The sequence below is a fragment of the Scomber scombrus genome, chromosome 18, assembly GCF_963691925.1.
Source record: "Scomber scombrus chromosome 18, fScoSco1.1, whole genome shotgun sequence".
Classification (NCBI taxonomy): Eukaryota; Metazoa; Chordata; class Actinopteri; order Scombriformes; family Scombridae; genus Scomber; species Scomber scombrus.
In genome coordinates this window covers 6589296-6604040 of record NC_084987.1, presented here as the reverse complement: position 1 = coordinate 6604040, position 14745 = coordinate 6589296, and the positions used below count along the sequence as shown (strand labels likewise).

The following is a 14745-nucleotide window of genomic DNA, read 5'->3' as shown; positions in this document are numbered from 1 at the left end:
CCCCAGATAACATTTAATATGTAGAACAATTATATTCCATTACCTTTATTTAATATAACAAGTTTTAATTAAATTACTTGGTACAAAGTTTTATGGTCACATTTTTGCTTTAATTTATTCTGTCAAAATGGATGAGAAGCAGAAATTGTATACTGGGTCCACAAAATAACTTACTATACGTTTATTTTCAAATTTTAACCCCTTTAAATTTGACTAAACCACAAGGACACAAAAAATGTCATTGATCTGTAACCAGAATCACGTTCCTGCACATGCTCGGTGACGTCTGCCTTGCACAGAACTACTCTCCAGAGACTCAAAAAGTGATGGATGTTATTAGTTTTTGGAGCCATTTCTAAACAAACGACCCAAACATGCCCCTCAGTGCAATGCTGTGATTCAGTTTTAATAGTTTCTGGACAGCAAGGGAGCTGTCTAGAAGAAAAATATAGAAACTCAGCAGTGATATCCATGACTTTAAAAAAATATACTGAATTACAACAACAAACAACAAAAAACCCAAAACATTTAACCATACTGTATGAACATTAAAACACGCTCAGTTTTATCTTCTTTTATTAAAACAAAAATATACATTTTTTTCTGCTCTTCAAGAGACTTGCTTGTGCTCTAGAAAAAAAAAAAAACACTTTCTACAAACACTATTTAAGCCATCAATGACAGGAGCGATAGTTTTTCTAATCACGTTCCAGCTGGTTGATCCTTTTTCATTTGTCTTTTTATAAGGACGGTTTGGACTTTAGGACACACGAGACACTGTACTGTACAAGAAAAGACTGCTTTAAAAAACAATATGTCAAAATTGTATTAACAGGGATTCAGCACTGACTTTTTGCTTTCAAGCCAGAAGATCCGTTCTCCATGTGACAGACTAGCAGAATAAGATTCTGGCTTTTCAATATCGTAGACCAAGGATATATAGAATACGCAAGGCTTTGAGCTCGCAATCCATACATATCCAGGTTCAGATCCTACAGTCTTCACCCCATACCCACTTGTAGAGATGTGTAGTACCTCTCCTGTGGCTCCAGCCCTGTGAATCTCTGTTCTTCCCAGCTGAGTTGAGGGTCTGAATTTCCCCAAGAGATATCTAGCCAAGTTGTGAGTGTCAGTCTCGGGCGTCTCTGGATGCTGTTGGAGCAAGAGGAATCCTGGGAGGGAGGAGCGGTGAGGTTGCCGGTGCAGGAGGACACAGCAAGGTTAGGAAACACAAGAGTCTCTCCGCACCACTAGGACTGTTTGAGGCGTTTCCTTGGGGGACCCAGGAAGGGGCACTGAGCTGAAGCCAGGGAGTGATAGGCCTCTGCTACCAGATGGGGGTGAGAGTTCACCATGGACTTCCAGCCTGATGTCTCCATCACATCAGCTGCATGACTGTAAAGAAAAGACGGAAAGAGAAAAAAAGTTTAAGAGTAGCAACTAAATGGACAAGCAAATGAAAATAAATGCAACAAATTAATAAACCAGTTTCTCCAGATTTTGGGATTGTGTGGCTCCATCTGTGTGCAGTGCAGCTCTGAGACTTTAAGGATTCATCATACCAGCTGGTAGAGCTGTTATTTACTTTATTTAAAAAAAATATTTAACCCCAAAAGCCATTTTTGAAAGAAGTAGCATCGCATAAAAAGAAAGCAAGACTAAAGATCATGAATATGTGGGAATATGATGTTGAAAAAAACATGATAAAAGTCTGCTGAATCCTGAAACATAGCTGCATCACATATTAAACTATTATCCCTGTCAGTTTTGGCTGGTGATCATTTAAAGCCAAGCTAAAATCTAAATTACATATGGTGATGAGATGTGAGGATTGCAAAGATTAGTCAATTAACCAATTAGCTCGTAGACAGAAAAGTCGCCAAGTATTTTGATTAATTAATATTTTTTAGTCATTTTTGAGTCAAGATTTTTTATTTTTTTTATTCTCTGGTACCAGCTTCTTGAATGTGATATTTTCTTGCTTTTTAAATCCTCTGTGATACTAAACTGACTATTTTTGGGTTATGGACTGTTCGTCTGCACAAAAGAAGACATTTGAGGACGTCACCTTGGACTTTGGGATGCAGTGACTGACATCTTTCACCATATTCAGACATTTTATAGACAAGACGAATAATCAGTTGGTTGAGAAAATATTCGGGACATTAAGCGATATTCATTATCATTATAAGCCGGTGATTCCAGTAATACATTTTTTTTTTTTTATTGTTTTCGAGTCGAGAAACTCTCTGACATTTTTTGAAAAGTCAGGAAAATAAATATAATAGGATATCGCAGATAAATATAATTGTTGCAGAATGAAGCATAATTTTGAGGTACCTGAACTTCACTATTAATATTTACATTTGATGCTACTTTATACTTCTACTTCACCACATTTCAGGAAGAAATGTTGTATTTTCCCCCCAGCACTGACAGCGTTAATACTAATGCTAATTTTTGATGTAAAAAAAAAACAACCATTAAAACAAAACATACCTGCCAGAAAAACTGACCAGCTGACTACTTAGAGGGTCTTTTATCACAAACACTGAACAAGATTTTTTTAAGTGACTAAAACGTTACATTTAACTTTCATGAACTGAAAACACACTGTAAGATAGCTGCAGGACACCTATCAGGGATTACGCCATGGTTACGTTATGTGATCAACGTTAGCAACGGTAGCTACTTGACAATCACATGTAGCTATGCCCAAAAGCATACGCTGCTTTATTGTCTATTTCACTCTAAATGGGAACATAATTTACAAAATCATTCTGTATTGAAAACGGCTTTAGACCAGTGATTGAGATCCTAAACTCACTAATTAAGTGAAGTAATAAATCAACACAGTTCAACACAATGAGACTTATTTTTTGCCATCAGTGGAGTCGCCCCCTGCTGGCCATTAAAAGAATGCACGTTTCAGACACTTCCACATTGGCTTCACTTTTCAGACCAGGAGGTGCCTGCTTGAGTGTGACTCACAGGCTTCACAAATGAAAACCAGTAAGTCACATAAAAGATGAATAAATCTTGTAATTCCAAGTAATTGCTGATGAGTTTTACTTGTGGTCATCATCACCCACAGATGTGAGCTCACACCAGCAGACAGTGGGGTCTTTACCCTCCTGACACCCTCAGGGTGCTGGGCTGCACTATCACGCACACCGCTGTGTGGCCTTTAATGACATTTCCATGTTTTATTACGTGTACATAAACAACAGCATGTGTGTGTATGTATGTGTGTGTGTGTTCACATGTGATTGTGTCTTGGCGCGTCTTCTCTTGGCACCCCAGTCTGTGTGTGTGTGTGTGTGTCTTTGTTTGTGGCCATATGCTGTCCGCACAGCAGCAACCGACCACCAGCTGACCTCTCACCCTATTCTCTGCGGAGGAAGTGAACCCCTGCTTACAGTAATGACCGGTGTGCTGAGGCTGAGGCAACAGGTCAGCGAGAGGCCACAAGGAGAGCATCCACAGCAGGAGAGGAAGGAGGAGGGTTGGACCGAGGGAGGAGAGACAGCAGCGGTGACAAAAAAAAAAAAAAATCAACAAAGAACAAGGAGGTGAGGGAGAGTAATGAAAGTCTGTGGAATGACACAGGAAGGGACAGAGGGAGGGAAAGGAGCAGTGATGTGAAGTTAAATTAAAAAGGGGCCAAACTATGACCTCCAGTCAGCAGTAATCATAAGGAAAACCACCGTTATTATCAACAACAACAAAAAAAACTTTCAGAAAAGCACCATTTTTTCCTGCCTCAACAGACGTCGCTTTTGCACTACTTGGAGTGACTTATTCTATGAATTTACAGAAGCCTAAAGATTCATGTTAGGCTGAAAAATAAACAAAAAAACGTGTGTAAACTCTTTTCTATAAACAAAGTGGATAAAGAGAGTTTGGGTGGCTTTGCTCTGTGCTACATCCCTGGAGAGGATAAATAAATGAGACAGAAGCAGGATGAAGAGGACTCCTTTTGTCTTGACTAAATGACTGTGAGCTGCTTGTAAAAGACTGGTCAGGAAAAGGTTGAGGTGCTCCTGGGAGAGAGAGGGGGGAGAGATTATTGGGCCTCGGTGTCATCTGTTTTTTTTAATATTCGTCCTCTAAATTGATTTTTGTTTTGTTGCTCTTGTTGCTGTCGATTGCGACCGCAGGAGGAGGGTTGATGCTGGCCAGGAGTCCCCCGTGGCCAATTTTACCACCACCACAACAACGCTGTCGCAAAACTAATTAAACTGTCATAACGCCCATAACCACAATTAATGACTGGGATTAGGGCCTGAAATCTGCATTACTGAACACCTTTAGGCACACATGAGCTCTTAAGCACAGAACAGGAGAAGGAGAGAAAGGAGGGAGGGGAGAGAAAAAAGAGAGAGGAGATGGGAGTGAATAGAGGAGGGGTGGCAGATGGATCTCATGCAGGAACAAGGCAAGTGGATGGTGTAAAGCTGAAAAGAGAACAAAAGGATGGAGAACGTGCGTGAAGACAGAGAAATCAGAAGACAGAAGGAAGGTGATGAGCAATTTAGTCAGAGACTAGAAGAAAAGCTTTTTGTTCAAATACTGGATCAAACACCTCTCCATGGATGTAAATAGCAGTCATTGATGCTAATAGGCCCCATCTTACCTAAACAGGTTGGCTGCAACATGATTAACATCAGCAGCTGAGGTTTATTGTTAAATAGCCCAATATGATACGGCAGCAAAATGGTCTGATCTAGGGATTAAATTAAATTTCCTCGGTGGACAAAAATTGCTCCCACTGAAAATTAATGACTTCCTTTGACGAAAAGCTAAGTGTGTGTGTGTGTGTGTGTCTGTGTGTGTGTGTGAGCATTGAACAGGAAAAAAAGGAAGTATTTCTCAAGATGGATGATGTCAGCGCGGCCGTGTAACTCACTAGTTGATGAAGTCCACAGCCTGTGTTTTTAACTGGTCGGCACTGTGCAGGTCGGCCAGGATGAGGATCTCTGCAGCGTTCTCCGCAGACAGACTGGTGCACAGAGCGTCCTCACACATCACCTTCAGCTTCTCCAGAGCATACTGGCAATGACAGAGAGAGCGAGAGACAGAGGGGAGAAGCAGCAGGTAAACTAAATTACTTTAAGTGCGCTGCCACCAACAACTTATGTTGTGCTGTGTAATGATACGGAAACACAGAATTACTCGACCGCGGCGGCAAACGAGAGTGAATAAGAGAAAAAATGGCAAAGAGAAGGAACAGTGACAGTTATGCAGACTCAGGGAAAGTGATGATGGGAAGGGAGGAGTAAAAAAAAAAATCACTTACACTGAGTTTGATTACAAAATTGCAAGAAACAATAATCTCTCATACTCACACTCACACACACACACAAGAGATTTTATATAACCATAATTCTCAATTTAGTGGAGTGTTTACTAACACTTACGATAATAATACTTGTGTTTGGCATCACGTTCTTATTGTTAACAAATCTAATGTACACATATTTTTGTGTGCATCCAAATTCCGATATATCTAATTCCTCTGTGCTGTAGACCTCTGTTGTTGTCCAAAAAATATTTAAAACATGTCACTGAGCCACACATTGCACTAATTGATATGTCAAGCTTGTAGTGCCACTTATTTTTATTTCCTATTTTTTTTATTGTTTGTGTATTTTAATTATTTATTGTTCTTTATTCTTTTTATTGATGGACTTTCTATTTTCTCTATCCACTTGCTGCTCTAATATTACATTTCCCCTTAGTGGGACTAATCAAGGATTATCTTATCTTATTGTTCATATCACAACCTTTTGACTTTGTACTAATGTTCTTAACAATGTACATTACACAGAACTGCTCTCCGGAGATTGAAAATGCAATGCTGAAATGTGTCTTTTGAGCCATTTCTAAACAAACTATTGACATGAACTGATGTTTGTGTGTGACAGCAGCCACTGCTCATGTGCAGGAACATCATTTAGTTTGCAGAGCTTCACCAGCTTGTTGTTCTAAACACCAAAACCTCTTCATTTTGCACCAGCCAAATCCTTTAAAAGAGAAAACCCTAATTTGGAACTGCAATTGTACACTTGTCATGAGAGAAGGGGAGGATATAGTCAGGTGAAGAAATACCAGTCTTTCTTTCCAGGGACAAGCTGACAACATTATAGGGACACTCCACAAATTTCAACATGAAGTTAAGTTTTCTCTTTTCAAGAAGCATTTCACAGCCTGATAAAAGTGGCTTCTAATCATTATATAAGGTTATGTGTGTTAACATTATAAAAATGTGATACCTCATAAGTAAATCATTTTCTGATTCAGTAGTTAAACAGTATATAGTATCTATTGTGAGCCTTTACAAAATGAAAATAAGATACTAGATACTAGAGTGGAGGTGGATGAATAGAGAGGAAACCTTGAGTGTACAGGGTCAGTGTTCTGTACAGACAATGAGGACACCTTGGTTATGTGGACATGTATGTACATACAGTACTACTAGGAAGTAGGTTCTTATTTTCCTAGAAAAGTATTTCTGAATGGGGTTGCGGAACACTTGGAGGTACTCGTGTATTTCTGGAGACATTATCATGAATACAGGCTTCTGTGTAAATGGTACATAGTAACAGGTGCACACACACACACACACACACACACACACACACACACACACACACACACACACACACACACACACACACACACACACACACACACACTCTCTGTACCTTGTCAGCTGCAGCCAGCAGGTCATCAGCCATCTTGTCCAGGTTGGGGGCCTTGCCTGTGTAGATGAAGCACATCATCTCTTTGAAGACATCTGGCTCCACGTCATTTATCTCTACACGGTTCTGAGCGGGAGGAGAGGACAGCAGAGGAGAATACACACAGGATTTAACAGAATGAAAGGCAAGAGAAGAAAAAGACAGATGCTTTGACATTCCTTCAAAACCATGCACAGCGGCACAGTGTTTTTATTTTAGGTGAATATTCCAAAAAAACCTACCGGAATTAAACTCACTCACCTTGTTTAGCACACACACACACACAGGAAAGTCAACCATGCAGCGATACATAACAAGTGCCACATAAGAAAAAAAGAAAAAAAACACCTTCTGAAAAGTCTGAACACGTTTCAGCAAAACTAAAAACTACACGCTAGGACATTTATTTCATTATTTTCAGCTGATTCCTGGGAATTAATCCTGAGCATTCATTCCTTGACAGAGCCTGCAGCCAGTGAAGTAGGCTTTATCGCTCGCTGGCACAGTAATGGTAACCTGAACCTTTCCCTCCACACCGAGAGGTAGAACAAAGCAGTAAACCAATTATAACAGCACTTTATCGTCACCACAGTGGCCATCGGCGTTTTAGCGGGGTCAGGCTGGGTGTACCAACAGCTTAGTGCGTTTGTGTCAACTCGGACCACTCAACAGCAACATGAACACAACATAATTAAGGAAGGAGAGACTGAAAGCGGCCAACAAACGGTGGCCTTTTACAGGAATACGGATAAACACGAAGGCAGGTAAGCACACATGCAGCTCAAACCGGGTAAACAAAAACAGAAAACATGAATCCTCTACTCGCTCCAACATTTAGACTGAACCTACATGTGCATTTCCTTTCTAAATTAGCCTCAGACTCTTGCTTGATAATTAGCATTCCTCCTCATAGCTTAAGCTTTTTACTTTTACTGTATGTTGTTATATGGAAAATTAAAACTCAGCAGATTTTTGACAGCAGCAAGTGTGTTGGAGTGTTAATTAAATAAAACAGGAAAAATAGAAACACATTAACACATTGGAAGTCATGTGAGAAAAACTAACAGGGTGTAATGCAAATGCAAAAACGGGACTCCCTAAAAATGTTGGTATTTCAACTGGATGGGTGTAATTTTGCAGGATGTAGCAGTTCATGTTTAGGTGAGCTCCATGACCATCTCATCCTGCACATGCATGTTCATGAATTTCCCACAATGGAGGGTAAGTTAAGTCAGTTTTGCTACAAATAATGTATGTTAATACTTTAAATTTGCACTATCCAGTCATGCTAACATTACAATGTGATAATATGTGCCCCGTATCATATATGATGAACTACATTTTACTGACAATAGAAGAAGAAGGAAAATACATTGCACTTAGTTTTATTGTAAACTACTCTACATGGTAACCTTCATGTACCTTTATAAGGGTGCAGAACAAAAATCTTGAATTATGTTGATGAAAATTAGAAGTTGGACTGAGTGGCAATGTTTGGGATAAGATAAGATAAGACATTCCTTTATTAGACCCACAGTGGGGAAATTGAATGGCTAGTTTTATTTCCAAAGCTTTGCAAATTAGCCAAACTAGACTGAATAATATACACAGATAATCTTGCCATTTTTGTTGGGCATAATTTAGTCCATGTAAATGTCAGTATATTCTAGCATGATTTAGTTGTACGTATTTTCCAGTGTAACGTGATGATGGTCAATTTGTAAATGTATCATGTGTCACGTAAAAGTCATTTCAAAATCTGCAGGGAAGTTTAGTTGTGGTTGCAGCAGTGCCAGCAGTACTAGGAGCAAAAACCCGAATGCATATTTGTAAAATTAATCCATAGACTGTATATAAAATGGACGTAACATCTGTGACGTCACCCATTGGTTTGTGGACTGCTGCTCGGAGGCCAATAGTATCGGATCTGGGCAGCGCCATCTTGAAAATTTCCGGTGCATGCCGGGTAAAAAAAAAACACGGATTCTACTTATATGGGCATCAGGAGGAGCAAGAGGCGCCCTCCTGAACCTGTGAACCAATCAACCTGTCAATCACGACGTAGCCACGCCCTAATGCATACCCTGCTTTATCGTCAAATATAAAATCAGGGAGACCAAAATTTCACAAATGAACATCATACTGCATTGAAGAAGGCTTTAAACTAGCGATTGAGACCATAAACACATTTTGAAAACGTTTACTGAGGTTAGAAATCAAGTGAGAAGTTGGTGAATTCTCCATTGACTTGTATAGAGACGGAAGTCCTTTTGACACCAAAGCGGTCGCCCCCTGGTGGCCTTTTGATAGAATGCAGTTTTAAGTTACTTCCGCGTCATTTCAGAGGACTGGAACTCCCCGCCTGGTTTAATCTTGGAGTTAAGGCCAAGATTAGGATACTAAACAACTTTTTTAGGTAATGGTTTTGTTAGCTTATCCAAAAACTGTCAAGACGACCCAGACGACAGCAGTCTGTGTGACGCTGGACGTGAGGCGCCGCCCCCGTGTTGAAATACCAAGTCTTCGGGGAGTCCATTGCAAAGACAAGCTTTCAGCAGTGTCTCAAAAGCAGACAACGCTCCTGTAGTTACAGCATCTGAAGCTCTCCTCTATTCACAAAGCAGTCCTCTATTAGAGTGGTTCTTTATGAGCTCATTTGTCTCCCCTCTATAAAGCACTGCAGAGCGGTGTTAACCCATCTATCTGTTTTCTCTGAATTCATACGGGGACGTGGCCCACCATCTCTCCCTCTTTCTGATGAAGACGCCCACTTAAACAGCAATTAAGATGCATTTCCTGGCTCTGTGCTTTATAATTTCCCCATTCGAGCCGCGCAGGCATCAATATTCCGCTGACATGATGGCTAAATCACCAAGGTTCAATCTCACCACCTCCTATCAGATGAACATAACTAACTGTGGCATGAGGGCTCCCTGCATCACACGCATGCCCACACACATGGAAACACACAAACACCACAAGGAGCACATAAAGAAAAGCAGCGATGCTCATATTGCATGCACACAAGTACACAAAGAAAAAGTCTAATTAATGTATGCATTATATCAATTGCTGCAAACTTGAACTTATTCAGTCTACAGGTTAAAGAGAGCTTTATACAAAAACCATGATAATGACACAAAGGTAAATTAACAAGGTCAACATCTGCAAAAAACGAGAATAAATAATAAAGATGTTTTTCTTTACAATCTTTGGGCCATGAAAATTACTTTGAATAAAATTGTTTTCATATTTTACAACCTGGATCTTTTCTTACACTGGACAAAAAGAGGAAATTAGCCACTCCATGATGGCACGATATGTTTTGCTTGCTTTTAATTCAATTTAAATTAAATGCTGTAGTCCGGATGCTTTGAGTAGGTTTACATGCTGAAAAAACATACTGGTTTTGAACTACTCATGGAGAGTAGTCTTACATTCTGTCCATTCTTGATTAAAAGCTGTTTTTGTTGTGTACTTTTGCTTTTATTAAATTATTTCCATGTGGAAAAGCTTTTCTTGACCTGAGCTGAAAATAAAAATTGACGTAAAAACACTGCAGACCCCTGATTGGTCGGTCATTTATCTCATTCACGGGATTCCTGTTTCAGAGAAAGCTTTCCACCGTTCCGTCTCCTGATTCTCTTTTCAATTTAATAGGCTTTATCGGCATGAAAGTTTAGAGTTCAATATTAACATTCATATTAAATATATATATACAGTATACCCTATGCATGTGTGTGTCTGTGTGTGTGTGTGTGTGTGTGTGTGTGTGTGTGTGTGTGTGTGTGTGTGTGTGTGCGAATGCAGGTTTATGCTGTGTGTATCTAGGTGATTCACTGTCCCCCAGGTTGTGGCACGTTGATACAAATTGGGCAGCTAGCTATATGCCCCGTCTCCTCCTTCAAAGAATATTTTTAATTTTGAGAGGTCATTAAGATCTTTGAAATATGAAATTACAGAGTTGAACTTGTTAAAGTGAATGTAACTTATTTCATTGGATGTTTTACATTGTAGGAGGAAGTAGTAGTCTAGTAGTCTCTCTCTCCCTTCCGTGCAAACGTGCTCTTCAGCTGCGGAGCTTTAAACACAGCATTCACACACAACACTTCCTGCTTCGTCTTGTTGTTCTTCGTATTTACTGCTGCGCTAATTGGATGTAATGAATAAAGGGAGAAATGCAGAGGAGGAAAACAGAAATTAAGAGTGTGTCCACAGTAAATCATCTGTTGAGTGTTTGAAGGTTGCTTCAGAACGTAACCACCATGAATCAGTCAAAAAATAAAGCTCTATTTCCAACATTCACAGGCTTTCTCTCTCTCTCTCTCTCTCTCTCTCTCTCTCTCTCTCAGAGAAAGCTTTCCACAGCTGTCTCCCTGTTGCTCTCAGCTCACTTGCCCTCTCTTTCTCTTTCTTTTTTTTCTCATCTTTTTAAAAAATGAGTCAGGAAGCCGACAACAAAGCCTACCTTTTAACATTATCAAACAAAGAGAGTCGTCCTCTCGTCTCTCATGTCAGCTGTGATCATGACATTAAGTCACAGAGACCAGAAGTCCCGCCCCGCTGCTGCACAGAGGAGAACCTCGTGAACGGCTTGTTAATTCTAAGTTGGTTAATATTAATTATTTAATTGTATAAATCAAATTTGACTTCTTTGCACTTCTTTGGGTCCCCAGCAATGCATTCGCCAAGTGTGAAGTAGGTCAGATGAACAGTTCTAGAGATGTATGAAGGACACACATACATACATACATACAGATTCCTTCCTTTAGGAGAGATATTTATTAATTTTGTGTAATTTCTTTTATTTATGTGTGTATGTAGTGACATAGTTAGAACAGAAGCAATTATTTGCACATATTTTGATAATCACATAACCAGTTTAGTCATTTCTTTTAAAGCAAATAATCTAAAAACTTGGATAGTTTCAGCTGCTCGAATGTGATGATTTAATGCTTTTCTTTGCTCTTCATGATAATAAATTGATTTTCTGTGGGTTTTGGACTGTTGGTTGGGCAAATCAAGAGTTTTAAGAGGCATTTTTCACAATTTTTTGTGACATATTTTTAGGCAAAGATGATGAAAATGATTGCAGCCCTAGACGAGGTGAGTACTTGCAGGGCAGGCTGAACTACTGTATTTTAACATAGAAGCCAGCTAGGAACAAGATTATGATGATATAATATAATATATATATATTTCTGAGCTTTCTATGTTTTTATATACTAGGCTGTTTATCCAACCCCCTAACATGTATTCTCAGGATTACATCATGTGATTTAATAGAGTTACTGAAGTCGGGGGAAAGATCTCTGAGCTTGTTAGCTGAAGCTCGTTTCCTCTGCTCCTAACAGGACAATAAATTACAAAGTTTATTCAAAAGACATATTTAAGCCACCGACTCCTGCTTAACAACTGTCTGCAAACAATGCCTTCTCTCTGGAGCAATGCATACTCAGGCAAAAGCAAACAGCTAGTGAGTAACAATAGCTTCCTCTATGTTAAGACTCTCTGGCTCTTCATTATCTTTCAGCAGGTTTTTTTAACTCTCAAATGTTGATATCTGTATCAGTCTTAAATATCCAGCATGGAGCAGCTCTAGTGTTGAATATGAAGATTTCCTACTTTAGCATCGCCACAGGATCCCCCCCCCCCCCCCCCCCCCCCCCCCCCCCCAAAAATAAATAAATAAATGACATTATGGCTGACAGCAATGCACACCAGCATCCTCCTCCCACCACTATAATATCCCAGGAACAGTGAGATAGTTCGACTAATGTTCACCAGTGTTGTCTGACTTTTCTACCAACACTATCTACACTAAACCTTCAGAACAACATCAAAGATGCTATATCACATAAAAATCCTGCACATTGCGGCTTTAAGGAAACCAGATAATAGAGTTACAGTCAACAAGACATGAAGGAACGCTCGCAGACACACTTGGATGTTTTGGGAGGTGAGTGCTTCCTGACGCAACACAGAGAAAGATTAGAATTTAGACACATTCGACTTGCCATCGAGGGGAAGCTGGAACAACACAGTCAAGTGCTCGACTCACCTTCTTGCTCTCTTCCATCTCGTGCTCAAACATGGCACTGAACACCGGCGAGCGAGCTGAGACAGAAAGAAACACAAAAGACAGAGAGAGAGAAAGAGAGAGAGAGGGAGTTTGTTATTGTGTGTAATGTTGATACACGGTGAGGTCTCTGATATCCGTTAACAACCTGCCACGGGGCCAGAGGAGAGCGAGGTGGGTGATTGACAGCCGTGACAGCTGTAGAAGCAACATGTGAGAAAAGTCTAGTGCAGCTCCTTCCTGCTGACAGACTCATGACGACTTCTCAGGTGTGTTAAATGAGGATTTAACGCTGATAGACTGATTTGACTGGAGCTGATTTGAAGCATTATACTTTAAGATCTGTACTCCGTGCTTTGATAGCATGGTCACATACTGCCACTTAACTACTCTAACATGCATGCATTTTTTAAATATATATATGTTTTAAGTGATTTTCACCCTGTGTGAATGTCCCAGGTCGTACACATTCATAAATGTTTGTCTCCCAGCTGCAGGAGAACAATGTTTTCAAAAGTTTACAAGCCCTCTCGAGGCAGGAACGGTTCAACATTGTGCTTTCATTTACAGAAAGTGAAAAGAAAAATGGAGACAAAATGCAAAATAGCTGGGGAATGTGAGACAAAGTCATTCAAAGTTAGTAAAAAAAACCCCAAAAAAGAACAGTTAAATTCAGTGTGAGGAAAGTGGTATTTTCATATTACTGAGGTTTTCTTTCACATTTCTTATAGCAGATACATTCACACTCTAAATAAACCACAACACGTGACTAATAAGAACTTCTTTTATTATCCCAGACATTGACCTTAGCTGGAGAAGTCATCTATCATCTCCAGCATTATGTGTTCACACTTCCTGTCAGATCCGACCACAGCACTTGGGTATTTCGACTGTAAATCAGACCCACTTGTTTTGCCTGTAATTACTGCTGTACGATGATTCAGTACGGTTAAAATAATCGCCACATCTCGTCTCTCTAGTTCTGCTTGAGGCAACAAACAACGTGGTGTATTTTCTCTATTATCATCCCGGGTGCGACAGTGGTGGACAGCGTTAAATATAAGTGTAAACGACCACTACGATCATCGGATCACTCAAACCTCTTGCTGAGGTGGTCTGGGACACATTTGACATACATATCTTTTATAGTGCAAAAGTGTCCTGAATGCATCCCCGGCAAGGACGTAACAGGGAAATACTTTATCACTGCAGGACGTGGCAGTTATTATAATAAAAGTGCAACAATAGGTGAAAAAGTTGAGATGAATCTGAACAGTTGGAATAGCCTGCATATGTATATTAGTTCCTGAAACATTTTTCTTTGCTCTTAGCTCTTTAGCCCACACTAAAAACAAATGTGGTGCTTGTCTTAATAACTGTGAGCGGGGCGGTTTGACTTTCTACAACATAATCTGGACGCAACTGGTCAGCTGGAGACACATTATAGAGACGGGTGTGAACGGCAATATAAAGAGGGTCTTGATCACCAGCAGACTGTACGACAGCGGAGGTAGAAGCGTCTATAAAGTTTAAACATTAGCCTTTTGTGTCACGTATCAACCAGTGTCGTCCTCTTCTGGTACGGTTCACTTCGTTTGATTATGTGCTCATCGGGTGACACTTTACATTATTGTTCACTAATGAATGCTTAATTAACTAGTGATTAAAATTTAACAAATGTTTTAACACGTTATTAACTATGTGTCAAAGTCAGTGATATGCTAATCCATTTAAGTACTTAAGAGTGAGTTATTAACTGCAGTGGTAGCTACCCATTTAATTTCTCATTTGGAAACAGGGTGTCATCCATCAAGTGTGCAGAAGCTACAAATAAGTATAATACTGAAAATTACAGTAAAATGTGAGCATGAGACAATGAGTGAATTTATACATTAACAATGGATCATACAGCAGTGGTTTTAA

The 14745-nt window shown here is 39.7% G+C and overlaps 1 protein-coding gene across 1 annotated transcript in view; it reads right to left on the bottom strand.

Annotated features, from left to right (window-relative positions):
• Positions 1–1191: 1191 nt before the first annotated feature.
• The window catches only part of spop (speckle type BTB/POZ protein), a 51384-nt gene continuing 37830 nt past the window's right edge, over positions 1192–14745 (bottom strand). The window contains exons 6-9 of the mRNA XM_062438961.1: positions 12805–12860; positions 6708–6830; positions 4910–5052; positions 1192–1395 (exon numbers count right to left, since the gene is read on the bottom strand). Of these exons, the coding sequence (XP_062294945.1) occupies positions 1251–1395; positions 4910–5052; positions 6708–6830; positions 12805–12860 (467 nt within the window). The 3' untranslated portion in view covers positions 1192–1250. The remainder of the gene's footprint in view (positions 1396–4909; positions 5053–6707; positions 6831–12804; positions 12861–14745) is intronic.